The 25,182-nt window shown below is 46.9% G+C and overlaps 1 protein-coding gene and 1 long non-coding RNA gene across 8 annotated transcripts in view; one reads left to right on the top strand and one right to left on the bottom strand.

Moving 5' to 3' along the window:
* LOC100091671 (zinc finger MYM-type protein 4) overlaps positions 1–17,090 on the top strand; it is a 62,636-nt gene extending 45,546 nt beyond the window's left edge. For 6 of the 7 annotated variants that reach the window (XM_029081519.2, XM_029081517.2, XM_029081516.2 and 3 more), the window contains 10 exons: positions 311–482; positions 2,722–2,775; positions 2,890–3,069; positions 4,171–4,265; positions 4,711–4,882; positions 5,664–5,815; positions 7,611–7,722; positions 8,536–8,784; positions 12,497–12,626; positions 14,485–14,968. In XM_029081519.2, coding sequence (XP_028937352.1) covers positions 311–482; positions 2,722–2,775; positions 2,890–3,069; positions 4,171–4,265; positions 4,711–4,882; positions 5,664–5,815; positions 7,611–7,722; positions 8,536–8,784; positions 12,497–12,626; positions 14,485–14,692 — 1,524 coding nt within the window. In that variant the 3' untranslated portion in view covers positions 14,693–14,968. Of the gene's footprint in view, positions 1–310; positions 483–2,721; positions 2,776–2,889; positions 3,070–4,170; positions 4,266–4,710; positions 4,883–5,663; positions 5,816–7,610; positions 7,723–8,535; positions 8,785–12,496; positions 12,627–14,484; positions 14,969–16,974 lie in introns of those variants that run through there. The other variant, XR_005660931.1, reaches the window with a different exon arrangement.
* On the bottom strand, positions 12,235–24,107 carry LOC114817501. The gene is made up of 3 exons (XR_003765365.2): positions 23,775–24,107; positions 23,134–23,320; positions 12,235–12,492 (listed from the first exon to the last, which is right to left on the bottom strand). It is a non-coding gene; the product is annotated as an uncharacterized LOC114817501 (long non-coding RNA).
* Between the last annotated feature and the right edge of the window lie 1,075 nt (positions 24,108–25,182).

Below are 25,182 nucleotides of genomic sequence, written 5' to 3'. Positions count from 1 at the left end.
TCCCCAGCACTTAGATCAATGCCTGACATATAGTAAGTGCTTAATGTAACCACAGTTCTTATAATTATTAACTGTAGAAGAGATCATTAGCAGGCTTGTTTTCACTAGTGATCACATTGCTCTAAGCAGCACAAGGATCAAATACAGATTGGATTTTCTTTTGAAATGGATCGAAAACATTAAATTAGGAAATTGTCATCCTCTTCTATACACATTTCATCTCAAAGTCATTTAACTTAAAGCTAGTTTTGTTTCCCAACAAACCAGATGGGTCTGTTAATTCTGTGCTTTCTTCTGTTTGGGCACCTAGATGCCCGTTCCCATGCTTATCCCAACAACATTGGACAGTGCAGAGAAGATCATTGAAACGATCCAGGACATCAAGGAAAAGATTCCCACAAATCCATTTGAAGCGGACATCCTTCAGATGGCAGAAATGATTGCGGAAGATGAAGAAAAAGAAAAAACCCTGTCCCATGGAGGTTGGTATTGTTCTTAAAAAGTTACCAGGGAAATCATAATTTTACTCAGTAAAGTCAGGAAAATTAAGTGACAGTGCCTTGTTCTAAACTTATAGGAAGGTGATTTAGATTTGTATATTGATTTGTCATTTTCAAATCCCCTTTTCTGAATCGGGAAACCCAATTTAAGTGTCTTCAGATTCCGTGGAAAGTTGTTCCTTATGAATTTATCATCCTTGGATTTGGAGTCCCTTTCAAAACACATAATGTGGTGCCATAGGAGCGACTTTGACCTCAAGAGAAGAAACAGCTGCAGAATGTCTTAGATATAAAAAGGATCCTGTTTGTTTTGAGACCTAAGTCAAGACAGGTTCTAGAAAGGTGGCGAGAGCAGGAAATTTGCTGACCTGAAGTTAGTCTTTTAGGGTGACATTTTGATTCACTATGAACGTTTAGTTTTATATTGGCATTTCTGTCCTCTTCCAAAGGTGACTTTAGAAAACACCCTTCTCAGGCTGTGCCCTTACCCATTGAATTCCGGATGAGACCTTGAAAGCTGGGCTCAACAGACAGAACACTGAGACCAGGCTTTTCTTTTGTGGTGCCAGCAGTTGAAAGTAAAAAGAAAGTGAGAGAGTCATTTGGGATTAATTTTTCATCTCTGCTGTCATGTTTCTGATCTTATTTGGCAGCTTTACTTAATGGGTGACAGGATTATCTGACTTTATTAGCTGCTGCCTATATATTTCTTTTAAATGGCATTTGTTAAGTGCTTACTCTGTGCCATGCACTGTACTAGGCATGGGGTAGATGAAAGATCATCAGATCGACACAGTCCATGTCCTACACGGGGCTCACAGCCTTAATCCCCATTTTACAGATGAGGTAACTGGGGCACAGAGAAGTGAAGTGACTTGCCCAAGGTCACACAGCAAAGTACCAGAGCTAGGATTAGAATAGTAATTATGGTATTTGTTAAGTGCTGGGGTAGATACAAGGTAATCAGGTTGTGCCATGTGGGGCTCACAGTCCTAATCCCCATTTTACAGATGAGGTAACTGAGGCACAGAGAAGTTAAGTGACTCACTGAAAGTCACACAGCAGACAAGTGGCAGAGCTGGGATTAGAACCCACATCCTCTGACTCCCAAGCCTGTGCTCTTTCCACTAAGCCACGCTGCAGATCCTCCTGAGTCCCACTATATGCTAGCCCTCTAGGCCCTGCTGCTTCTCAAGTGAAACAGATTATATACCAAAGGTTATATTTCTTGCAGAGCGTTCTTCCATCTGAATCAGCTTTAGCTTGAATTCCTAAAGAGGTTAATTTATGCCATGTGCATGAAGCTACTTCATAAATGCTACTTGCTGGCGTGGGAGCATCATTCCCCAAGTTTGGCTGTTTTGTGACTCTCTAGTTGGCACATCAGGTCTTCTGCACCAGATACTCCTCCAGAACAGTAATAAGGAGCGTAGCGACGTCTTGATTATCTGCCTTAACTGCCAGGCTCACTGAAAAAAGACGATTGAAAAACACAGTTCAAAGGCCAAGTTTTTTGGGCCTCCAACCAGCTAAGTTATATGTTCTGTATGTAGTTTCAAGGCACTGGGGTTTTATCATTTTCTCACCTGAGGATTTAACTTATAGTCTGATTTTAAAAATCAACAATGTAATTAGGTTGCACAAATCTTTTCCGAAAAATTGGCCCGAATAGTCTGGAGCAGAAGTGAATTGGCGTGAGATCACTGAACGGTTACTCTGCCTAGAAATTAAGTAAATTGTTGTGTGAACTCCCCTCGCTCAAGTGACAACAATGTGTATAGAAGCATCGAGTGGCTTTTTTGGCCTACAAAGGATGGTAGAACTCCTTCAGGCCTGGTTCATCCTCATACCTTGGACTTAGTGCAGTGCTCTGCACAGAGTAAGTGATCAATAAATATCATTAATGGATTGATTCCAGGACATGTGGTTTCACACTGCATTTTGGAGAAAACGCTGTAGGGGATTAGGAAGTGTCCTTTCGACAACGTGCATCTATCTTGGAAAGAACCTGATTGCGTTGTCAGAGGAGGTGATGTATGCAATGCCTGCAGCAACGGTCAAGGCCTTTGTACGATAATGCAGGTTTTCTTTAATGTGGGTTCTGTCGACACTCGACCCCCACATTATAGGATATAAAGGAATATGACATTTAGAATGTAGGTGACAGTGCGTGTTTAAATTCCCTCATGTTTATAAAGTGCATTTTTTGTTTTTCCTTGAGGATCCCAAACATCTGAGCAGGAGCTCTTCCTTGACCCGAAGATTTTTGAAAAAGGTCTGTACTTGAACATGCATTTTTAGTTCCTCGCAGTTCAGCTATTAATTGAATTAGCCACCAGATGGCCTTTCCTGTGGCATCCTGGCGTAAAACTCCTCTTTCCAATTTCAGACCAAGGCAGCACTTACAGTGGTGATCTAGAGTCAGAGGCAGTGTCCACTCCACACAGCTGGGAAGAGGAGCTGAATCATTACGCTTTACGATCAAATGCCATGCAGGAGGCAGATCCAGAATTGAAGCAGTTCTCCAAAGGGGACACAGAACAGGATCTAGAAGCAGATTTTCCAACAGGTCTGTATATGCGTGTATTTGTATTCTAGGTGCTAAAATCCTGGCCATGCTGCCAAAGGCGACATGATTTTCATTTTAAAGAGTTACTATTTGAGGTGCCGCTCTCTACCAAGCAGGACCCAACCTGGCCTTGAGCCACAGAGTCGGAAAGCCAGCCAGACTGGAAATGAGCCCAGGTCATAGCCCAAGTTGATCCAAGAGCATTTCTAGGGACCTTTGCCTTTCAGGTTCCGTTTCCCCTGCGGTACTGGGAGATGTATTCTAGTATTCCGACCAGCAGGCAAGGTCAGAACCAATACCAGGGTATGCTAGCGTCCTCCAGAAGTGAGGCTCAGGTGACTTCTGATTCAGCCCAAAGTGTCATTGAATCAATGGCACCCTAGCTGCCCCACCAACTCCCCCTTGCTCAAAATGTGAGGGTTGGGGGAGGCGTCGTGTGGGAGGAGTAGCTAGCTAGGACTGTCTGAATCGAACTGGGCTTAGCTTTTTACTAGCTCAATCTGGTCCCTCAGGCTCAGGGCCCATGGACTGATAGAGCCCTTAAGTTTGAGCTTAAGAGTAGCCCGGGCTCCGACTAGGGTCGGGCACCTGCTGGAACTGCGCTCGTCCCACCTCCCCAGTGGAACAGCTGTCCCTCGTGGAAGCATTCCCCATCCCTGACGTGTGGTGGGCCCACTTGGGAGTGGGGTCGGGGAGCGAGGCAGGCCAGGCAGAGATGTGGAATTTCAGCCTGAACAGAAGTCCGGGAGCCAGGCCGAGCCTGCACGGGGCTCTCTTGCCCAGCCATGCAAGCAGACCTGTGAAAAGACAGGCCCTATCCCTGACAGGCTGCCCACTCGTACAAATCCATTTTGGGTAGCCATCCACTCAATTGTAAAGAACTTTTATTCCCAGAGGATTTGTTAGTCTCTCAGTTCCAAAATAGGACTATCGTGGTTTCACACCTACACTGTCAGATTGTAACCTTATGTTTCTTAATTGTATAAGTTTTTCTAGTGTTTTTTCCATTGTGAGACACCCATTAATGATCTCATTCATACTCTTGAGCTCCTCTTTGGCTGGGAATTTTAAATTCTCATTGTGGTTTCCTGTTGGCTACAGAAAGCTTTGACCCAATCACTAAGGGTCTAGGAATCCACTCCCGCTCACGTGCTAGGCGGCGGCACCGAGATGGCTTCCCACAACCCAAACGACGAGTAAGTAGAAACCGTTGCCCTGGGTCAGTTTCTCGGACATGACTTCCTTCCAGTAGCTCTGCAGTTAAATTGCTTTATGTAGCCCAGACTACTGTGGTTGGATTTTTCCTTACCCACCAGCTGTCATTCCTCCTGAAACTTACCATCTCCCCCACTAGCCATTTCCTTCGGTGAAGGAAATTTGCATGCATTGAACTCTAGTAATAATCCCCCTTTTTTTCCCCAGTGGAATTTTTAACCAAGTTCAAGAAATCTCTCAAACATGTTTTGAGAGCTACTCTGCTTGGTATAACTACCTCCCTACTCTGAAGAAATTTGGTAGAGAAATTTGGCAAGTAGAGGGCAGCTTGAAGGTTCAGTGAATGCAGCTAATTCTGTTTGAGGGACGTGCTAAGTAGTATCTAGAATAGAAAGCTATCTTAGGCATGACTTGGATTTTCTGCAGGGAAGGAAGAAGTCGATAGTGTCTGTGGAGCCCAGGAATCTCATTCAGGGAGCGTTTCCAGGCTGCTCAGTGTCCGGGATGACGTTGAAGTACATGTACGGGGTCAATGCCTGGAAGAACTGGGTTCAGTGGAAAAATGCCCAAGAAGAGCAAGGGGAGCTGAAATTTGGAGGTAAACACACTCCACCGCATTTGCCTACACTTGCCCATCCAAGGCCCCCCTTGTTTTGAGAGGAACTGAATACCCAAGTGGAGTCGTTCTGACCAGAGTGAGACAGTGGTGGGTCATGGAAATTTTTAAAATTTCCACTTCATTCCCTTCTTTTTCTCCTTCCCACTACCCCTCTCAACCCCCCCCCCCCCCGCCAAATTTCCATTTAAACCCTATTCCTCCCTCCCTCGTTAGGAGTCTAGCATACTACACCCAGTTCTTGTCCAGAGCCCATAGGAAGCATTCAAGATAATTCACTATCTCAAGAATCCTCGGAGCCCAGTTGTAGAGGTGAAACTAATTTATAAAACCTACCCCTTGTATGTCCCTTCCAGCCCTCCCTCTTCTCTCTGTTTTTTTGCTTTCTCTCTCTCAAGGAATGTACTATATTACCATTATAGTAGTACTACCTTGTGTTTAATTTGCTGACATAAAACCTTATTCAGATTTCAGTGATAGTTAATTACTGTATAGATTACAGTACTCTTTTTTTTTTCTCCAAGAACTAGATCGTGCTTTGTAGTCTTGAGTTAATAATTGGGAAGGTAAAGCAGTATCTGACACAAATTTAAAAGGTACCAAAGAGTGGAATCTTTTGATGAGATGGTTTGAGAATACCTCTGGGAGATTTTTTTGTTTTTGCTTATAGCCATTTTCTAATTCTAGCTACGTGATAAAGTGTGGTCAGAGTTCATGCTCATTGTGAGTTGAAGATTGACCTGTCTCTTCTCCAACCCCTCAGCTCGCCCTGTGAAGCTAAAGGAAGATATTCTTTCTTGCACATACGCTGAGTTAAGCTTGGGTCTATGCCAGTTTATCCAAGAGGTTCGGAGGCCAAATGGTGAAAAATACGATCCAGACAGCATCTTGTACTTGTGCCTTGGAATTCAGCAGGTATTGGGTTATACTACAGAGGTCACTGCTCTGATATTTGGAAGAGTTACTTTAGCAGAGCTCTTGTGGTTTTGTTTTGTTTTTTTCATAGGAATGGGGAAGGGTGGGGAACTGGTTATGCCATTGGTCTTCATTTAGGGAGATAGAAAAGGTAAAGTGAATTTGTTGATAGGATGTGGTTACAAGGGCTCGCAAATAGCAGAGCATACCTAATTAGCCAGTACTTTCAATTCCTGCTCACTTTTGGTGTCAAACCTGAAACCACTAACTGGAAGCCTAAGCTTCTGGTACCACCAAGCCCAGCCTGTGTAGCCTCTTCTTTTAAGTACTCAATCAACATCCATTTGCTTGTCAGAACTGGTTTTTTTTAATCATTCTCCTCTCTGTTTTGTTGGGTGCTTGGAATTGAGGCAGGGTGGCCTAGTGGAAAGAGCACGGGCAGGGAGTCAGAGGACCTGGGTTCTCTGCCACTTTTCTGCTGAAGTGACCGTGGGAAAGTCACTTCATTTTTCTGGGCCTCAGTTACCTCATCTGTAAAATGGGGGTTAAAACTGTGAGCCCTCTGATTAGCTTGAATCTGCTTGATTAGCTTGTATCTACCCCAGCACTTAGTACAGTGCCTGGCACAAATAAGTGCTTAAATGCCATTTCAATATTTAATTTTTTATATATATATAGAGAGAGTGTTTTAGGAGAAGCAGCATGGCCTACTGGAAAGAGCATAGGCCTGAAAGTCAGAGGTCCTACCTAGGTTGTGAACCTGGCTCCGCCACTTGTCTGCTGTGTGACCTTGGGCAAGTCACTTAACTTCTGTGTGTCTGTTTCCTCATCTGTAAAAATGGGGATTAAAAGATAGTCCTTCCTACCTAGGCTGTGAGCACCATGCAGGACAGGGACTTTGTCCACATTGATAACTAATACCTACCCCAGTGTTTAGATCAGTTCTTGACAAATAGTAAGTGCTTAACAATATAGTATCATTTTTTTATTATTATATGTGTATACTACATACATGTATATGTAATAACTCTGTTGTTTTCAACTCAGTGCCACGTTTGTCTAAATTACCGGAGAGAAATATCTGTTTCTCATCATTTGCTACTGCTTCTTTCAGACTGCCTTGGTGATCAGGAGTTGCCCATGGTTCAGTTCTGCTTTAAGCTGCAGAAGTAGAACCAAATTGGTGCAAATTACATACTGAATTTATTAAGCACTTACTGTATATGAAGCACTGTGCTAAGCATTGGGCTAATCAGATCAGGCAGAGTCCCTCTTCCTCTGGAGGCCCATTGTCCAAAGAGTAGTGAGAATGGGTTAGCACTGGGGGTGGGGGGTGGTAAGAGTGGAGCATTGTTATTGTTCTTCACAAATGGAAGAAAAATATTCTGAGCATTGCAGATTTGAGAATGATCTCTAATTACAATTATCAGAGCACAGTAGGATTATCTGAATTGGCTTTCATGTGGTGCTGATTATCATTGTTTCAGGGTGGTGGTTTTCCCCTTTTTTATCCAACCCAGTCAGTATGTAAAAGGCAAGGTAAAAGGCTTTCCTTGCCCAATGGGCTGAGAGCCCAAGATTTGGAGAGCCTCCATGGACCTAGACTTTCCATTTTGTCTTAATGGCCTTAAAAGTACTTGGGAGTAGAGCATAACTGAAAGGTCAGATTTCAACTGAGGCCTGATTTTTTAAAGGGAGGACTTTGAGTGTATTTTTTCATTTTAAAAACCTTTTTGCTTGGCAACTCTTTTCTATGTAACAACAAATGCATGTCTCCCTTTGTTTTCTCTCATAGTACCTGTTTGAGAACGGTAGAATAGATAACATTTTTACCGAGCCATATTCCAGGTTTATGATTGAACTTACAAAACTCTTGAAAATATGGGAGCCTACAATACTTCCTAATGGTAGGACAATGATTACTTTTCATTTTGATTCTTTTACAATGTGCCTTCGTAGTACTGTGTTGGATGAATGTGTCCTATCCACTGAACCTTCACCAGGAAGGGGACACTTCTTTTCCAGGCCGAGCTTCCCCTTGACTACCCCCGAATCTTGGAAACTGGGCATCAGATTCTTCCTCCCTCTTTTGGACAAAGTGTGCTTGGGTGGAGGAGCAAAAAGGAAAATAGCTCATTCAGACAAATGAAAATCTTAACTGAACCACAAAGAGGAATTGAATTGTTCTCTGCCTAGTAGAATTCTGCAATGAACTAGTGGTGCATTAATTTTAAGTCCCCTTGCAAGGCCTCAACTCTTTTTAAGATGTCCTAGGTGGTCAGGAAGCAATGTTAACTTCAAAAGCATCATTTTAAATTCAGAGCAGACCATCTTTAATAGATGCTTACTAAGGGAAGACCACACAGTTTCAAGCAATATTAACCTCAGCTAGTGGTCAGTCTGCTCAATTTCTTGGAGATGCCCCCGGGGCCATTCAATTGGATTAGCCCTTGCTTTTTGCCTAATCCTCAGAGCAGAAATTTGATTTCCTGATCATCCTCTTCCTCTCTTTCCCTGAGGCCTCTCTATTTGCTGCCAGGCAGTCTTTGCTTTAATGTATTTAATTTTCTTTGTTTCTCTTTTCTTTTTTCTAAATAGGGAATTGTGACCTCTTCCCTCTCCAGATTTAAGAGCTAATGAATTGTGACTATATCCTGTCTTTAGGGTTTTGTTTCATTGGGCTAAATGAGTGCTGTTTTGTTCTTCTCTCCTTTGCTCAGGTTACATGTTCTCACGAATCGAAGAGGAGCACTTATGGGAGTGTAAACAGCTGGGTGCATACTCCCCAATAGTCCTCTTGAACACCCTTCTGTTCTTCAACACCAAATATTTTCAACTAAAGAATGTCACTGAGCACCTGAAGCTTTCCTTTGCCCATGTGATGAGGCGTACTAGGACTCTGAAGTACAATACCAAGATGACATATTTGAGGTTTTTCCCACCGTTCCAAAAGCAGGAAGTAGAAACTGGTATGTGAGAATATCTCCTAGCACCTTTAAAGCATGAACGTGCATTTGATTTGGGTGGCAAATGGAAAATGAAACGTGTGAAAGAAAACACCTAGACAGTCCCCTGACAAATTATGCATAAATTTGCACCGGAAATGGGTGAATAAACTGATGCCCAGGGATTTCTCCTATTTCCTCTTATCCGGGATAATTGAAAACTGGTTGTATGGAGCAACTGAAAGCTATAGATGAGGTCTCATAACAAGTACTGTAATACTGAGACTTCATAGCAAAGGGTTTTTGCCAAGTTCCAGATCGTCACCCTACTGTTGATCCTGTTATAATTAACCTTAAATTTGTGGTTAGTAAAACATTCATGTAGATTTACTCACCTTGCCCAAACTATCAGTGTCCATCCACAGTTGGGCAGAGATGATTTGAATCTATCCTTTAAGCACTTGCTATTCACCCCATCCTCAGCCCCCAGCACTTAAATTCGTATCCGTAATTGATTTCAATTTCTGTCTCCCCCTTTAGACTGTGAGCTCCTTGTGAGCAGGGATTGTGCCTACCAACTCAGTTGACTTAAACTCTCCTGAACGCTTAGAGGGCTGTGCATACAGTGAGCACGCAATAAATTCCATTGATTGATTCTAATTAGTTGTAGAACAAGGCAACACAGTCTGAAAGTATTGAAATAAGTATCCATATAGTGACTGTTGCCATAATAATAATAATAATAATAATGGTATTTGTTAGGCATTGACTATGTGCCAGGCACTGTACTAAGTGCTGAGGTGGATACAAGCAGATCAAGGCAGATCAAGAGTCCCATGTGGGGCTCATAGTCTCAATCCCCATTTTACAGATGAGGTAACTGAGGCACAGAGAATAATAATGTTGGTATGTGCTAAGCAAAGCACTGTTCTAAGTGCTGGGGTAGATACAGGGTAATCAGGTTGTCCCACGTGAGGCTCACAGTTAACCCCCATTTTACAGATGAGGTCACTGAGGCACAGAGAAGTGATGTCACATGCTCACGATCACAAAGCAGACAAGCGGTGGAGCCAGGATTAGAACCCATTACGTTCTGACTCCCAGGCCCATGCTCTCTCCACTATGCCACGTTGCTTCTCAGTTACCCTGGTGATTTGGTTGTAACAGGATCGTACGTTTAGCAGCTCGGTTTAAGCATGGAGCGGTTCTCTGAGGGCTTTAGTTGTTAAAGTAGGACTAACCTGTTGAGGTGTTCCCTGCAGAGCCCTGCCAGATTGGGGTTTTGGTTTATGAGCTGAAGATTGGTCAACTCTGGGTCCTCTACCTGGTGTTCATAGCAATGCACACTCATTTCATGGGGCTCTCATTGGATGTTGGTGCCAGAGTGAACCAAAGGCCAGCTGCAAGAATCACATGATGTCCTTTTCCCGTCTTGTGTTGATGTCATCCCGTCGAGGCCAGTGTCCCTTCCTTCAGCGTGCCAGATAAACAGTGACCCGGCACCGATTTCAGTACGTAGAACCCTGGCCCACATCTCAGTGGTGGTGATTTTATCGAGTGAAATTAAATTGGAAGCAGTTTGGAATAGAGACGTTTTGCCCAGGATATTATCTGGGGGTGATCCAAGAGAGTGTGTTGCTTGGGGGATGGCTGTGCCCTATTCTCTCTCACCCCGGGGTGGTGACAGACTCGGAAAACAAAATATAATTCTCGGGATTCTCTTCCTTCCCCACCATGGAACTCGGTTCACTGCCACCAAGAACCATGGAGAAGCAGACGCTGCTCCCCAGACAAATTCTCATGGCCCCATTTTAGTGTGGGAGGTGGAAACCACTTAGTATTGTAAGCAGGGAACGATGTTTTAGCCAAGGACCGAAACTGGGAACAAAGCTTGCCAAATCGCACAAGCAGTGTTGATGCTGTGTCCTTTGAGAAGAGTGTTAGGCATTTGGGAGGAGTGAGTTTATATTCAGCTATAGAGTTTGAGCTCAGAATGAGAATTGTCTTGGTGAGGGAAACCTATAGAGAATTTAATGGTATGGTTAAGTTAGTGGAAACTTGTTCTCCTCTCCACGATCACTGAGGTGGTGAGGGCATGATATAATTATTCATTCAGTCGTATTTGAGCGCTTCCTATGTGCAGAGCACTGTACTAAGCGCTTGGAATGTACAGTTTGGCGACAGAGAAACGATCCCCAAATTACGCTCTTATCCTTACAAAGATGAATGTTTATCTTCTCAGTGGTGCTGGTAGTCATTAGTATATGTAAGGAGAGAAGCTTCCTGGTTCCAGCTAGTGGAGGCTTGACAGGGTGAATAATGTGCAGCGTTCATTAGCTGAAAGAAACCAAAGCCATTTAGGACAAGCCTGGTAAGCCGTGGGCCCCTTCATTGTCGAACAACTGTTCCATGGAGGATATTCTGTAATGCCCTCTGGGGTGAGAGCTCAAGGAAACTCATACAACTATAGTGTATGCAGACTTATGAAATAAGGCGGAAGATTGCCGATCGAACCCAGGACATGCTGAGCCTGTCTCTTGGATCCCAAGGCTGTAAGCCCAAGCTGGACCTGCTTTGGGTGGAATCAGGATCACATGGCTCCCTAGATCCCTCGCCCACCTGCCATCTTAAGGTTTCAGACCAGGAAAGGGCCCGGCTTGTCTCACACACGCATGCAGTAGTCCCTCTGGGCCGCTGAAATTCCGAGCCCCAGCAGCCCACTGGACCATTCCTCGAAAGTGAAAACCCTACAGTCATGTGGTAACACTCCCAAAGGGGCCGGGCCTGGATTTTTGGAGTTTCTGGGGATCTCTCTGGCAATAGAATTTCATCCCCAACCGGAGGGCCACTTAGGGGTTCCTGTCCTTTTCCCCTTTCCATTACCTGGGAGTTAAAAACTCTCTTCTGTAGGGCATACCATTCCCTCAATTCAGGAAACATGGAGGAAATCCTGCAGGGAGGACTGAAGAAATAAGAAAGGTTACAAGTGTCGCTGAGGAGCAGAGAGACAAAGGGAGTGTGTGCGGGGGCCGGGGGGACTCCCTGAGAGCCTAGATGGAGAGGTAAGGAAAGAGAAAGTGGTACGATCCCTGCCTCTGGCCTTGTGTCTGTCCCTCTTGAGCTCTAACCGAAAGAGGGTGGTTTGTCATCACCTCAGAGATGTCAGTTCCAGATAGCATTTTCATTTGATCAGAGGAATTTAGGGCAGAGATTGAGCAGCAGGGACGGCGGTGTGTCGGCCAATAGAACCAGCCCCTCTCAATCCTGCCAGAGCGTGAGGATTTTCATGATGCATTTGGGCTAGAGTGTTTGTTAGAGGATCGGGGAGCGCTTCGTCCGACAACACGATCACGTTTGGCTCTGGCGCAACCGGAAGTCACGTGCACACATCGGAAGTGGCGAGGGCTATAGTTTGAGCTTTTTTTTTTTTTTTATCGTCGGGGTTCTTTGAGCATGCAGCCCCCTCCCCGCTGATTTATAGGAGAACCAGGAGGCTTCTTAGGCTGAGACGTAGTGGGCTGTGGCTGGGGGAGCCCATAGGAGGCTTCTTTTGTCCTCATGGCAATGTCAGCAGGGTGTGCCCAAGGTGGGGGGTCTTGTCACGACTGCCGGTCCCATTCTTGTACCTTTAAGAAACTGCTGCTCCTGACCGTTTTCCTCTTGCTCCGTCGCAATACCACAGTGGCTGGACTAAGCCAGATACTGCATCTTAACTGTCTTGTCTTCCTGACTCTAGATAAATTATCAGTGGGCAAAAGGAAACGCGGTGAGGACGAAGAGGTTCCCACAGCCGTAGAAATGGCCGAGAACACCGATAACCCACTACGGTGCCCAGTTCGGCTTTATGAATTTTACTTGTCGAAGTGGTAAGTGACCTCCCCCTTGCTAGAGTCCCGCGTGCTGGCCTGGGCCAGTCCCCTGTCTGGTTCCAGAGCCGGCAGGGAGGTGTACGCTCCCCGGCCCGTCGTGCATGCACCTTAGTCCAGCAAACTGACTCAAATTCCCAGGAGCGCTTGCTGGTCAAACAGCAGAGGACTAAATGCGCTCCTTCTGTAGCCAGAATAACCCACGATGAAGAAGAGGGACACTAACCCACCTTTTCCACTTATTAGTCTGCAAACTAGGTTAGGTCAAGGCCTACGGGCCTTAGGTTTAGGTGCATGCTGGAAGCAACCCCGTGTTGACAGGGCCTTACTATAACAAAGAGAGGCAAGTTTTACCTTTCTGGATATAGGCACCCAGAACAATTACTGTTAGTGGCAGCATGGGTAGGCATCATCATCAATATTGTAATAATAATGGTAATTTGCTAAGCACTTACTGTGTGCCGAGTACTGTACTAAGCACTGGGGCAGATTAGAAGATAATCAGGTCGACGACAGTCCCTAGCCCACATTCTAAGTAAAACGGAGAGTGGGTATCGAGTGCCCTTTTTACAGAAGAGGAAACTAAGGTCCAGAGAAATGAATTGATCTGCTAAGGTTACCCAGGAAGCAGGTGGCAGAGCCAGGATTAGAACCCAGGTCGTTTGACTCCCAAGCCTGGACGCTTGCCACTAAGCCACACCGCACAGAGTGAACCGAAGAGAACCGTCCGAAGCAGGCCTCTTCTTCTAGGAAGAAGATGATTATTTGGCTATAGCCGCAGAACAAGCATCTGCCTTTGAATCTCCTTCCTCCACTCTCCTTGTTTCCCATTTTTTAAAAAACTCTTCAAGAGTGGAAGTGGCCTCTTACGGTGCCTCTTGATTGCATTTGAACTGTGCTTCGTGCTAGTACTTCAGTGTATTTTCTTTTAATTTTTTTAGTAACCCCATTTCCCCTCTGGGCTTTATAAACTTTATCTGCAGACTAAACTTTGGGTCGCTGCTGAGCAGTAGGGACAGTTTAGGAAAGAAGAGTTTGTCCAGCTGATCCTGCAGGAGGTCAAAATTGTAATTTTCACAAATTGGAATTTGGCATGTAGCAGCAGCCTCTCCCTGCTACAAAAATTACCATGGGAACCTCAAAAAGTTGGCAGACAGTTACCAAAACAATTCTAATACCCCGTTAGAGCTGTTCTGGCGTGTGCGTAATGAACGTCCTTCTACGATTAATTTATATTTCCCCTAGGCGATATCTCTCAGGTATCATCGCAGTGCCTATATACTCACCATGACCCATAGGACTTCTGTACATATTAACTTGAAGTCCTCACTCATCCACATATCCATTTTTCCATTCTCTTTTTTTTTTGTTTTTCTTTTAATGGTATTTGCTAAGCTCTTACTAGGGGCCAGGCACTGTACTAAAGCACTGGGGTACACACAGGATAATGGGGTGGACACAGTCCGTGTCCCACTTGGGGCTCACAGTCTTGATCCCCTTTTTACGGATGAGGTAACAGGTCCAGAGAAGTGAAGTGACTTGCCCAAGGTTGCACAGCTGACAAGAGGCAGAGCAGGGATTAGAACCCAGGCCCTCAGGCTCCCCAGCTTGTGCTTTTTCCCCTAGGCCGTGCTGCATCTTCCTCCAACCTGTAGTTTATTTTGGCACCGGTTTCCCTCTCCCCGCCCCACCCGGCTAGGTTGCAGGGATCATTTGTTTTAGCTTTACTGTCCTCTCCCAAGGCCTTTAATACAGTGCTGTGCCCCCTCCAAGCACTCAGTAAATACTACCGATGGATTGACAGGTGGACTGATGGCACTCTGCTCTGAAACTCCATCTTCTTTTCTCCCCCATTTAGTTCTGAAAGCGTGAAGCAGAGGAGCGATGTGTTTTACCTCCAGCCGGAGCTCTCCTGCGTCCCAAACAGCCCCATGTGGTACTCTACTTTACCGATAGACCCCGGAACACTGGACACCATGTTAACACGCATCCTCTTGGTGAGGGAAGTGCACGAAGAACTTGCCAAAGTCAAATCCGAGGACTCCGATGTCGAGTTATCAGATTAAAACTGCAGTGGGGTTTTATTTTCATATGCATTTGCAAGCACCAAACTGTGAAAGCGGCCCGCCTCCGGCCATCAGACAAGCCAAGTCCTCTCGACTTCGAACCGAAAAAAATAAAAAAACCGGAAAAGCAAAGGAAAAAGGAAAAAAAGGCATCTTGTGAAACACAGCGGATTTATAAACTGGAATCGAAGGAAGCGACACGTAAGCTGAGAGAAATGAGGTCCTTTGACAGTGGACAGATTCTTAAAGCAGACAAACTAAAGATGAACTAACCTATTTCTCTGAGTGGTGCATAATCTTATTTTGTTTGGGAATAACAAATTGTGAAATATTTTTAAGGAAAATGTTGTATAAAACTCTACCACAGTAACCGTAGACCTTAGAGAGCTAGGCCTCGGCTCCTAGGACTTGGGAGCACAAGCCTAGCCGCCGGGGAGACCCTAAGACAACTCGGGGCCAAGGGTCGGGGGGAGAAACCCGCGGAGATCTCAGAGCAAACTCCGAGGCGTGACTGGGGGAATCTAAGGCCTCAGACCCTGCATCAGCAGGGGTAGCAGCAGGGTCAGAGGGGATCTCGTCTTGGGCCTCCACTGCCATCTCAGCTTGGGAAGACGAAAGCCTTTGACGCCTCTGCCGCTGTCACTCAGGTGGTGGACCGATGCCTTCACTGGTCTGTACCCAGGCCCAGGAACCCCTTCCTCCTGCCCTCCAGCTCTGAGGGCCTAGGACACGGCCCAAGCGAGGCAGACGGAGCCCCAGGAGCCCCGGCTATTCGGAAGAGAAGGCTCGGGGAACGGACCCAGCCAAGCCTTAAGGGCCTGGGACGTGAGGAGGAAACGGGCTGCGATCCTTGCAGGTCTCTACAGGCAATTGCTGCTGTCACCTAAGCAGGCACTGCAGTCTGCGGAACTGTGAGGGGTTGGAAACGGCAGCTTTCCTTCCTCCCGCTGCGTCCCCTCCCCCATCTCCCTCCCTTCCTCTCTTCCCTCCCCCATCCCCCACCTGCCCCAATTAATTCTTCATATTTTGTTTTATCTTCTCCACCAGGTCTTTGGAGGCCCCTGTCATTTCAAAATGAACACCATACATACACCCTTCCTTTTTTTCTTTTCTTTCTCACATTCTTCATCTGGTTCTCCCCCCCCCCCCCCCCCCCATCCCCCTTGTTCTCTCCACCCTGGAAAACACGTGCAAAGTCGCACAAAGACACAGTATTACTTTTGCGCTCAGAACAGGTGGGAAAACTCCTAAATGTATCAGACTTAGACGCTCAACATTTGGAAGAAGGCCTTTCAGTCCTGGCCCCTCTGCAAAGAAAGTGGGCCCCCAGGGGGTCAGGACCCAAGCTAACGCCTGTCTTGTAAGAGTCCGTATCCAGGTCTTCTCCCGTCATTATTCAGACTTCAGATGCACTCCCTTCAGGAGTATATCTAAATCGCGGACTTTTGAAAGGAGCAACGGTTGTAAGTTGTGAGAGATCCTGCGGGCCAGTCACGCAACTTCTTTAGTCGGGTTTAACTGGACCCCAGGATGGGAATATTAGAAGTTCTGAATACCACTCAGAAATTTAACAACTTTGAAAAACAACTCCTTTTGTGGTTTTTTTTTTTTTAAGCAGTAACTAAAGGTCATTGAACTATAATAAAAATCAGAAAGTAGCCTTTTTGACATTGTGTACTTAGTAGTTCTGTTCCTCTGCCTGTAACAGGTTTCACTGATGTATTTTTTAATACCAAGAACTGTGTGAAAGAAGTAAATCTGCCCCTGATTCTGTATGATCACGTCCATCTGTGTTTGTCCTTTTCTGACCAGAGAACTTGTTTATTTCACCACCCTGCCTATCGGGGAGGAAGGAGGCCTGGCCACTGATTATTACCCTGCCAATAAATCATCTGATCATCCGAATCCTCGAAGGTGTACCAGTTCCAGCGATCAGAATTTTATGGTGTATAAACACTAACACTTCCCCCCAGTAGTTGTAAGAAAAATAAAAGTAGTTAACGTAGTGGATGAATTGTTATGGCATAATGACAAGAAAAAAAATTTATACCTTTTAACTGAGAACAGGATACCCAGATAGTGTATGGCTGTACAAAATGTCAGGTTTTCAGTTGCATGTAAGTCCACGGAGTTGCCCAGAACCCTAAATTAATGCATAGGAGGAAGTATCCATGAGTTAATTATTGGTCATTCCTCATGAGTGTAGCTGTTAATGTCTGTGTCAGATTGTTTGGTTTTTTTATTTTATTAAAATTGTGTGAAATGATTTTTTTTTTTTTCAGGGAAAAAGCAAGAGAAACACCCCAGACCACCTATCTGTTTTTTAAACTTCTGGGTTTTCCCTTGACAGAAGCCACAGAAATATTCCCCTAGAATAAAATAGTATATTTGTATACAATGGGTGAGTTATTCATTTCCTTTTCGTCAGATGAACTCAGAATGATTTATTTCCCTTCTGTAACCCTCGTTGGTTTACTTGCACATATCCTAACCCTGCAGAAAAAGAGAACAGTGCCATCTCTCCCTCTAAAAAGCACGAAAATTAACTGGAAATTTTTGCCCAGGAAGGTAAGCGTCTATTTCATCGCTAAGTCTTTTTATTGCTGAGGGTTTTTTTTTTTTAATTGCTTTTCTGAAATCAGAATATTTGCTGGAGCTTCTCAGTAGTAGTCCCTGGATGGTAATTTAATGTCCTGAGGAGGGTGGAGACTTTATTGTTGCCCCTGACTGCGTCTCCTCAGCCCCGAATTGTGTGTGCTTGGACACATTTTGCACAGTCGCCTCCATCTCGGCCATTTGGAATGGCCAGATGGAGGGGTCTTGGAGGGCTTCGAATTAAGGGATTTGAAGGATGGACTCGCCACTGATGAGATAAATTTGTCCCACAAAGGGAACCCGTAGCTGGTGGCGGCAGTGCCGCTGTCACTTCGTGGACGGAGTCCAGGATTAACTTCTCTGTGCCTCAGTTACCTCATCTGTCAAATGGGGATCAAGACTGTGAGCCTCACATGGGACAACCTGATTACCCTGTTTCTACCCCAGCGCTTAGTACAGTGCTCTGCACATATTAAACGCTTAACAAATACCAACATTATTATTATTCTTGGATCCTCCCCCATTCCGCTTCCCCCTACCCTGGCCCATCCTTCACCTCCAGCCCACAGACCCGATCAACATGTCCTAGATGCTGCTGAGTTCTAATCCTGGCCTTGCCACTTGCCTGCTGTGGGACCTTGGGCAACTCACTTAATTTTTCTGTGCCTTGGTTTCCCCCATCTCTAACGTGGGGATTAAATACCCATTCTCCCTCCCCCTTAGACTGTGAGCCCTGTTTGGAACGGACTTTGAATCTTCCCCAGCACTTAGTACAATGCCTGTGCTTGGCATAGAGTAAGCACTTAACATTATCACCGTTATTAATACTGTCATTATTGTTATCACTATGGTGCTCTGGTCAAATTTGGATCCCCAGCCTCCAAATGGGGGCCAGGTCCTTCACCGGGGTTTTACCTTAGAGGGTTCGGGAATGGCAGCTTGAACCCAAAAGGAGCCGCGGCCCAGATGAAGCCTCTGGTGGGCCCCGTCGCGCTGGGCGTGGGCAGGATGCCGTGGCTTGTCGTGCCACCCTCAAGGGGGTGAGGCAGCAGCAGCCGACGCTTGGAATAGCATTTCCCCTCCCAGTGAGAGCCGGATCGAGCGGGCTGTTCTGATATCCTCTCCCGAGATTGGAGGGCGCCTTCTCCACTCTTCGCCAACTGGATACCTCTCATATCCCTATCAAAAAGGCCTCTACACTTACCTATGAAGTTCCTCCACACCAAACCAAGTTTATTAGCGATTCTAAATGCTTACAAGTGAATTCCAATATTTGAAATAAAATTTTATCTTCCTAACTCGGTGCCAGTTTTTTAATTGTACCAACCTTCATGTTCAGACTGAACTTGAAAAGATCATTTTTTTCAGGTGTTCTGCCTCAAGGGCTCCTGGAATGGTGAAAACTCAAAAGGAGTAGAACTGTGATTCTCTTTGCTCCCTGTCCTTCCCCACAACCAGGGAACAGTCACTAAGGATTTTTGGACCTAGTCTCTCACTGAGGAAACACAACGATTAAACCTAGTTGATTCACCTCTAGCCAAAACCACAGGCTCCCTAATTACTCCCTCCAGGACTACCAATAAATCAATGGTATTTTATTGAGGGCTTACGGTGTGCAGAACACCTAAGCGCTAGGGAGATGACAGTAGCATTGGTAGACATGCTCCCTGCCCTGGGAGCTCAGTGTCTAGTGTCTTTTGTCACCTTTCCCTTTTGGTTACAATTACAGAGGAGTATCTTGTGTGAGGAGGAGAAGATGATTTGGGAAATCAAGCCGTAATAGTTTCCTCTGACCCTTCAGAATTCCCAGAAGTGCATGAAACTCGGGCTCACCACCTCAGGAAGCAAGAGATGAAAACCAGATTTCTCTGACTGAGTTTAATCAGTCATTAAAGTGCTCTGCATAAAATAAGTGCCCAATAAATACCACTGATTGCTAATGGTGATATGAGAGGCTCCTCCAGAGTAGCTTCACTCTTCCCTTTAGAAAGAAAATAAGAATCTTAAAGGATGCATCATCATGATCAGTGGTATTTATTGGGTGCTTACACTTGCCCAAGCACTTAGTAATACAATAGAGTGGGTAGACACAATTCATTTAGCAAGTGGCATTCCACTTGCTTTACCAATTCTCGGTCCTTAACCAGAGGTTGGGCTTGCTCTTGCTAGTCACCTTGCAGTAAAAGAGTTTTCTTTGCTATTCTCAGTTCTCGCTAGTCTCCTTGCTAAAAAAAAAAAAAAGTTTTCACTGCTGCTCCTTTAGGCCTGTCTTGGTCAATAATTCCCTGTACCCCAAAATATCTGATCAGTCCTGAAGGTGATATGCAAAGTTATGAAGGCAAAAGCCCCTTCCAAAAGGTTGTTTACAAACCTTATTTCTTGAAGTATGCAGGCCTAGAATTATCTCCATTGTGCTTCCCTACAATTTGATTTGGGAAAAGTTGGAGCCTGCCAAGGATTATTCTTATGGATCCAAAAGGAAATGAAAATTGGTTTACTTCCCTTCTGGAAGGGATTAAGCAGAGGATTTCCATCGGAGTTTAAAGTGACATATTCATTTGATAAGCTTAGCAATGGAGGGGGAAGGGAAAGGAAGTCCAATCAATCATATTAAGCTTTTCAAGTGCTTATGGCCCGCAGAGCACTCTACTAAGCACTTGGGAGAGCACAATATAATAGTACTGTCCATGATAAGTTAAAGCCACTTAAGATTCAAGTCTCAAGGTCAGAGAAGAACCACATATCCTTTCTAAGTTTTCTAGTTTTGGGGTGGTTTTTTTAGGTATTTGTTAAGTGCTTACTGTCTCGAGCCCATTTTTATTGAGCGCTGGTATTTATTGAGCGCTTACTGGTGTGGAGCACTGTACTAAGTCCTTGGAAAGCACAGTACAACAGAGTTGGTAGATGCAGTCCCTGCCCACCAGAGAAACTGGTAGATAAACGGCACCCATTTCCAATAGGCTCAGCCTCATACAAAGCAAGTGATGTCTTGCCGGGGAGAGTTTTGTTAAAGTTCACTTCCTGTCCTGCCGAACATTAATATTTATTGAACACTTACTGCGTGCAAAACACCACACCAAGGGCCTGGGAGAGTTAGGAGACAAAATTCCTGCCTTCAAGTACTTTACAATTTAGGAGGGTGAGGACACTAAAATTTGGTCGGAGATAAGGCTATTTGGAGAAACTGCTCTGATCTGGGTGACCTGAGATAAGGAAAGCTGGCAGGATGCAGGGCCTTACCCCGTCCCCATCTCTTTGCCAGCCATTCCACACTACTATTCTCTCCCCCTTCTCACCCCACAGATCCCCCACTACTGTTCGCCCCTCTTCTCACCCCACAGGTTCCACACACGACGATCTTTCCCAGTCTCACCCCACAGATCCCACGCTTCTGTTCTCACTCCTTCTCACTCCGCAGATCGCTCACTACTTCTCTCCCCCTTTTCGCCCCACAGATCCCACACTACTGCTCTCCCCAATCCTCACCCCACCATAATAATAATAATAATGTTGGTATTTGTTAAGCGCTTACTATGTGCAGAGCACTGTTCTAAGCGCTGGGGTAAACACAGGGGAATCAGGTTGTCCCACGTGGGGCTCACAGTCTTAATCCCCATTTTTACAGATGAGGGAACTGAGGCACAGAGAAGTTAAGTGACTTGCCCACAGTCACACAGCTGACAAGTGGCAGAGCTGGGATTCGAACTCATGAGCCCTGACTCCAAAGCCCGTGCTCTTTCCACTGCGCCACACTGCTTCTCTAGGGCTGCTCTAGCCCTGGCTCACCATCTAGCCCTGGCTCACCATCCAGGGCTGCTGAAAGGGAAATGCCCACCACTCACCTCTCTGGCCAGGGGAAGTGTCCTATTGGTCCTAGCCAGCATCTCCCCGCCTTTTCCTTTGATAACTTGGGAATTTGTAGGTTTCTGGGGGCCCTACCTTGTGGAGGAGGAGAATGATAAGAGCTATAAGCTTCCTTGAGAGACTTGGGTTCCTGCTGAAAGGATTCAGGCTCCCTCTAAGGCCCAGGCCTTTAGATTATAAACTCGATGTGGGCAGGATATGTGTCATATTGCTATATTGGACTATCCCAAGTGCTTAGTACGGTGCTCTGCACACAGCACCTGCTCAATAAATCTGACTGCGGCTCTCTCTGTGGCCACAGCGTAGAGTCAGTTTCCAGGATCCCGAGAGGGCTGCTGACTCACTAGTGACTAGAAAAGCAGCGTGACCTAGGGGACAGAGCCCGGCTTGGGAGTCGGAAGGACCTGGGATCTAATCCCGGCTCTGCCACTTGTCTGCTGCGTGACCCTGGACAAGTCACTTCACTTCTCTGTGCCTCAGTTACCTCATCTGTAAAATGAGGATTAAGACCGTGAGCCCCATATGGGACATGGACTGTGTCCAACCTGATTACGTTATTACCTCCCCTAGTGCTTAGAATAGTTCCGGGCACATAGCAAATGCTTAATAAATACCATAATTATTATTATTTTTTAGTGTTATTAGTCTCTCTTTAGTCCTGACCTCAGCAACCTACCCCTTCTCTACCATCCAACTCCCCTTCACAAGCTGCCACGCTTAGGTACGCACCTTTATAATGCATATAACCTCTATGTTAGTGGTGTCTCCCTTGCTTAAACTCCTTGAGGACAGGGATTGTGTCTAACTCCGTTATACTCTCCCAAGCGCCTAGTAAAGAAGCAGTGTGGCCAAGTGAAAAGAGCAGAGGCCTGGCTGTGGGAGGACCTCGGTTCGGATCCAGGCTCCACGAAATGCCTGCTATGTGACTTTGAGTAAGTCACTTCTCTGTGCCTAGTTTCCTTTTCTTCAAAATGGAGATTCAAAACCTGTTCTCCCTCTTAACTCAGTCTGTGGGCCTCATGCGGGGTCTGATTATTTGGGACTTATCCCAGTGCTTAGTACAGTACTTGGCACGTAGTAAGTACTGAATAAATACCATTGATTGATTAACAAATACCACAGCTATTATTATTATTGTGTGCTGTATACAGTAGGCACTCAAATATTGGAATAGATTGAAAAACCTCTTTTGGGGTCCTTTCTGAAAGCACCACTTAATCAGATATTCCTGTTCTGACTTTCCAGACCACAAGCACTTAAATGTTTTCCAAGGAGATTCATGGGCTGTGTCGGGCCCTAGGAAGGAGCCTGCCTGATACCAGCTGGCCCCTGTCATTTGAAGAGTTGCTTTTCACAGCTTCTCCCCCAGCCCCCCACCCCATGACAAATCACTATCCAGGTTTTTCAACTGCAGAAATTCTAGTTTCTCAGCCGCAGCCCCATCAAAAATTCTCTTTCTCTGGCACAACACGAGTTCTGCTGAAAATCTGCTCCCCACCCACAGCCACGTTCCCCGGTCCTACATCGGGCGGAAATAATACGAATCCTTCCTCAGATTCAACCCGTAGGCCGTTCCGTTGGCCAGAGTCCTAATTCCTTCACTCTCCTTAATTGCCGCTGACCTTAATGATCGTCGGTCAGCGGCTCTGCAGATTGCTGTGTGTTAAGGAAATTTAGCCCCCTGCGAATGACAGGAGGGGACTGTTCCTAGATATCGTTCGGTGACTCAACAGTCCATCTGCCACCTGGCACAGCGCTTAATGTACACATGCAGATGCTCACCAGCCCACAGGCCCCAACCAGAGCCGACTCCTGGCTGGCAAGAACTCCAGACAGCTGAGGGGAACGGGAGGCCCCGTGATCCTCCCCGTTGGACTGTGACCAACCGAATGGCTGGCCTCTACCCGAGCGCTTACTACAGTGCCTGGCACACGGGAAGCGCTTAACAGATACCACCATTGGTATTATTATTACCCACCTACCCGAATTCCGAGTGGCACTTCGAAGCCAGGTGAGTCCGAGAAGTAAAACCGGCCCCAGCTGCCCAGAGTCACTCAATCACACTTCTCGAGCCCTTGCGACGCACTGTTAGACTGGAAAGGTGTTGTGGGCAGGGAACGTGTCCACCGGCTCCGTTGCATTCTACTCTCTCCGACGTTTAGTTCAGGGCTGTGCACACAGTACGAACTCAATCAATACCCTTGCTTGATTGAGAAGCAGCGTGGCTCAGTGGAAAGAGCACGGGCTTGGGAGTCAGAGGTCATGGGTTCGAATGCGACTCTGCCACTTGTCAGCTGTGGGCAAGTCACTTCACTTCTCTGTGCCTCAGTTATCTCATCTGGAAAATGGGGATTAAGACTGTGAGCCCCACGTGGGACAACCTGATCCTCCTATGTCTACCCCAGCGCTTAGAACAGTGCTCGGCACATAGTAAGCGCTTAACAGATACCAACATTATTATTATTATTAAAAGGGGGATTAAATGTGAGCCTCACGTGGGACAACCTGATTACCCTGTACCTACCCTAGCGCTTAGAACAGTGCTCTGCACATAGTAAGCGCTACACGAATCCCAACATTATTATTGATGATTAGCACCACGACTGCCAATACCACCACTTACCGGCTGCGCCGAGCTGGCGTCCTGCAACGCGGAGAGTCGCCTCCTGGTGGGGATGGGGTGATACTGCACGCGGAGTCAGGGTTGGGGTTTTTTGGGGGGTTTGGTTTTAATCTCTTAGGCTTCAGTGCAAGGGAAAGAAGGGGCGAGAGCGCCGAGGGGCCGGAGTTCTCCGGAGCCCAGCCGCCCGCTGTGATGGGCAGCAGGTGAACGGGTCAAAACTCCGCCCTCTGCAGATTAACCCTTGCGGCCAACCAGATTGGCTCCCGGGGCGCCCAGGCCAGAGGCCCAGAGACCCCCCCTTCCCCAGGGGACCGTGGAACTTGGGGAGGAGCGAAGGGGAGAGGCGGGGACGGAGGGAGGGAAGGAGAGGAGGGAGAGAGAGGAGGAGGGAAAGAGAGGGAGGGTGAGGGAAGGAGAGAGAGAAGGAAGGAGGGAGGGAGTGGGAGAGGGAAAGAGAGGGACGGGGGAAGGGGAGAGAGAGGAGGGAAAGAAAGAAAGGGAGAGAGGAGAAAGGGAGGGGGAAAGGAGAGGATGGAGGGGAGAGGGGGGAAGAAGGTAGGGAAGGAGAGAAGGAAGGAAGGAGGCAGTGGGAGAGGGAAAGAGAGGGGTGGGGGAAGGAGAAAGAGGAAAGGAGAGAGGAGGGAGGAGAAAGGGAGGGGGAAAGGAGACGAGGGAGGGAAAAGAGAGGAGGGCGGGGAAAGGAAAGAGGGGAGAGAGAGGGAGGGAGGGGGAAGGAAAGAGAGGAGGAGGAAGAGAGGGAAGGAGAGAAGGAAGGAAGGAGGGAGTGGGAGAGGGAAAGAGAGGGGTGGGGAAGGAGAAAGAAGAAAGGAGAGAGGCGAGAAAGAGGGAGGGAGAAGAAAGGGAGGGGGAAAGAAGAGGAGGGAGGGGGAAAGAAGAGGAGGGAGGCGGAAAGGAGAGAGGGGAGGAGGGGGAGGAGAGAGAGGAAGAGAGGGAGGGCAGGAAGGAGGCGGGGGACGAGTCGCGGGGCAGATGGGGGATGCCATGGGCCGGGGGTGAGCTTGTGTGCGGCCCAGGGAAGCGGAGGGGCCAGAGCCGGGGAGAAACCCGGGGGCGGGGGGAGGGGACGGGGCAGGGGCGCCGAGGGACAGTCACTCATCTCCCCCAACCACGGCGGCGATGAGAGCACATCGGCAACGACAAACCGCCATCAGGGGTCGCGGGCTCCCCCGACCCCCCTCCGGTCCCCCCCCGCGCTGAGCCGCTGCGGCCCGGGCAACGGGGACAAACCAAACTTACTGCTCGTGGTGACTCCGGCTCCGCCGCACAGGCCAACCGAGTCCGCCCTTATGCTTATGGACCGACCGACCGGCAGACCGACTGACAGACCACGACCTCCCACTCCGCCCTTCCGGAGACGGGGCGGGCCGGGGGATGGTGACTCCAGGGG

This window comes from Ornithorhynchus anatinus, chromosome 16 (assembly GCF_004115215.2).
Source record: "Ornithorhynchus anatinus isolate Pmale09 chromosome 16, mOrnAna1.pri.v4, whole genome shotgun sequence".
Lineage (NCBI taxonomy): Eukaryota > Metazoa > Chordata > Mammalia > Monotremata > Ornithorhynchidae > Ornithorhynchus > Ornithorhynchus anatinus.
The sequence above is the reverse complement of the archived record's forward strand: the minus strand, read 5'-3'. Positions and strand labels throughout refer to the sequence as shown.